At 35.2% G+C, this 3,194-nt stretch overlaps 2 protein-coding genes across 2 annotated transcripts; both read right to left on the bottom strand.

Moving 5' to 3' along the window:
- Positions 1-831: 831 nt before the first annotated feature.
- LOC115961432 (aspartic proteinase CDR1-like) lies at positions 832-1,140 on the bottom strand. The gene has a single exon (XM_031080417.1). The coding sequence runs from the start codon at positions 1,138-1,140 to the stop codon at positions 832-834; it is 309 nt and encodes a 102-aa protein (XP_030936277.1).
- Positions 1,141-1,149: 9 nt separating this feature from the next.
- LOC115961431 (aspartic proteinase CDR1-like) lies at positions 1,150-2,004 on the bottom strand. Its single transcript, XM_031080416.1, has one exon. It carries the CDS (start codon positions 2,002-2,004, stop codon positions 1,150-1,152), a length of 855 nt encoding a protein of 284 aa, XP_030936276.1.
- Positions 2,005-3,194: the final 1,190 nt, after the last annotated feature.

Below are 3,194 nucleotides of genomic sequence, written 5' to 3'. Positions count from 1 at the left end.
AGTCATGATTATCTATGAACGCATTAATATTCTATCAAAAAATCGCCTTTCCTTCAAGGTGCATACATAAAATTATAAACCTAGCTAATGAATTCCATTTTTTCAATTCTAAAATTAGAATGAACACCAGTGTATGTGAACCGCTATATATTTTGGACAGCCCCCCAATCCCCATGCAATAAACTCAACACAGATGTAAAGTGTAATCGGTAATCCGGGACTTGGTTTCATCAGGGATTGGGAAGAGAATTGGTTAAGAGGTTACTCTTTACACCTAGGAAACACCAATAATAAGACATCAGAACCTTGGTTAATTCATTATGGTCTGGACACTGTGTGTGGAAATTAGCTACTGTAATGTCATACTAGAACCGGATTTAGACAGCATGGTCTCTTAACTTTTTACTTTACGGATTCAGATTCTACATGTGTGGGCCTAGTCTTACGTACCATCTTCAACATGTAACCTCAATTGTCTAAAATAAAAGGGAAATAAATATCCCAACGCTCTAAGCAACAGAAGAAATATAGAAGATATCTATACAAACTTCTTTTTCCTATTTTATAGGACATAAGAAGAAATGAAATCTTTGAACCTTGGATCACACATGCCCCACAATAAATTTCAACATTTCTTTTTCAAATTCATTTAATAGGAAAATATAACCCATGGACCATTTAGGACCAAATTGGTGATCTCAACCTCCACCCCCCGCTTATCTAAAGAGGAGATACAATTTGGTCCACTTTCAGAAACATATTACATAGATTAATACATGAGTAGGTATATATCTTTCATTGATCGTATAGGTTACATGAAAGTGCCAAACTCTACAGTTTGGTGCAATCAGTCAGCTTGAAGGAGACCATCCTTGTTTCCAAGTCAAACCCAATCAAAAAATTAGCTTGAACATAGTTGCCATATAATCCTTGGTCACCCAAATATGCCAATTCAGTTTTTGCATGATTTATAATTGCAAAGCAGTAAATATCATATCCTTTAACCGGTTGATTGAAAGTTTGTAAAGGCTTTAACTCCACATCTGCACCTTCAAAATGGACAGTCAATATTGGTCCATTATCATTAGTAATTTCAATTCTATAGCAAAGCCGGTTCCCCAAAAGAGTGTCATTTTTCATGGGTTCAATTCAAATCCGCTTCTTCACTTCCACCTCTAAGCGATTATAAAAATCTGGTGGCAAAGCGAATAGTGTTGATCCTGAATCGATACAAATGTTGCCCTTAGAAACCTTACCTGATGAGTTAAAGGGCATATATGTGTCTCCAACACTAATTCCTTCTAGTGTCACATTATATTGTTCTCCAGCTACAAACATTGGTGTTGAAACCACACCATCACCCACAACTTCACTGCCATTGCCAAAACTTATCTTGCTTTTAATATTAGGATAAGTATATTCAATAGCATATGGCAACAAGCAATAAGAAAACCTCTTGCTACCAATTTGTGAAGGAAAGGACAAAGGCCCTGCTCCTAATGCAATGAGTCCCGTTGTGTGATTACTGTGACTGAAAGTAATGTTGTGTGCACATCCAAAAGCAATATCAAAGGAAACTGCTTGCCCGGAGGTAGAAGTGATGGTGACTTTTTCTTTGGCCAGAACACCACTGGATAAGCCACTTGCATATCCACTGACGTAATTGCAACTATTTTGAGGAGAACAATGGACATCATACCATTCATGACATTTTTCTGAATGACAAGAAATTTCACTGTATGTGCTGGACTCTTTAGGATCGAACCCGGGGTGAATCAGATTGAAGCAGACATCACAAGGTACACATTGTGCCCACACAATGTTACTCGCTGTATCAATCATGCGGTAGATGTCTACTGGTGGTGTGCCAATTAAGGCCTTCATGAGATGCTGACCGAAGTATGGTATTAATTGTGCTTGGGGGACATTATGAGCTGTAACCAAAACGCCTATAAGGTAATATGAGAGAAGGAAGCATGGATGAAATTTGACACCGCTTGCCATTGAATTTGGAGAGATGAAACACTACTGGCTATACTAAAGACTTTTATATACACAATTAAACCAAACTTTCCATGTCCAGCCTAACGATTACTTGATTGCACCATCAATTTGACCTAACAGACAAAAAAAAAAAAAAAAAAAGAGAGAGAGAGAATTCTCCAGAATGGCATCGAATGTACCACTGTGAACTGGAAATTTTAACAACCATCAAAATTTGCTTCTTTTAACAATATTTAAAACAGAGATTGTAATGAATGCAATAATACCAATATATTATAACAAATCTCTTGTTTCACTAAAGAATAGGTCATCAATCCTTATTTAATTTTTCCAAACAAAAAAACTTATTTAAGAATAAATTTGGTTAGCTAGGCCCCTTGGTTATGCATGGCAAATGTACCTCTCTTTTTTTCATCATTTTTTCCCAAACAAAAAAATAGGAATTATTATTTTTTATTTGGCTTTGCGATTTATAAGGAATTACATTTCTTTTTAAGATGAAAACAAGATTTTTTAAATTGTAGGCTACAACTTAGCCTAAAATCATTCCCAAACATGATATGAATTTAAACTTTCACTAAAGCTTCTATGACCGCTTTCTTTAATGCTCATCCAATTACTCTACCATAGAGAGGAAAAATAAATAAGAGTTCTCTGGTGCTAAACAAGAATAAATGAATAGGAAAATTACATATAAGGCTTAATGAGTCGTATTTGTTGCTCAACTTGACTTAAATCTAAAAAGTTGATTTCTTAATCGCATTATATAAGAGGGGGAAATTAATACCATGTCTCCCTACTCAGATCTAGTGGTTGGAGCTTAGAGTTAGGGAAAAAGCCATTCTTTGGCCTTAGAGGGCTTTCCTTGCCTCACCCCACCCCCCAAAAAAATGAAAACAGAATAAAGGTAATTAATTTTATCAAGTTTGTTCAATAAAATTACACCTGGCCCCCTAACAACATCATTGACCATCTTAAAAAAAAAAAATGCAAAATGCCTTTAAAAAACAAATGACAAGCCCAAAAAAGATTGACCCAACCATAAAATCACCAAGAGAAAAGCTCAAGAAAATTTAGCCCAATCATTCAACCAGTTAGACCAGGCCCTTTAAAAATTTAACCAAAACTAGATTGATCTTACACAATAAATTCCCAAAACCATTCCATCAAAATAAATAAATAAATTAAAA

The sequence above is a fragment of the Quercus lobata genome, chromosome 9 (assembly GCF_001633185.2).
Source record: "Quercus lobata isolate SW786 chromosome 9, ValleyOak3.0 Primary Assembly, whole genome shotgun sequence".
In the NCBI taxonomy this organism is placed as follows: domain Eukaryota; kingdom Viridiplantae; phylum Streptophyta; class Magnoliopsida; order Fagales; family Fagaceae; genus Quercus; species Quercus lobata.
The sequence above is the reverse complement of the archived record's forward strand: the minus strand, read 5'-3'. Positions and strand labels throughout refer to the sequence as shown.

What these genes read in the sequence shown, in the direction of transcription:
- LOC115961431 (XM_031080416.1), bottom strand. Translation starts at nt 2,004, where the DNA reads ATGGCAAGCGGTGTCAAATTTCATCCATGCTTCCTTCTCTCATATTAC.
- LOC115961432 (XM_031080417.1), bottom strand. Translation starts at nt 1,140, where the DNA reads ATGAAAAATGACACTCTTTTGGGGAACCGGCTTTGCTATAGAATTGAA.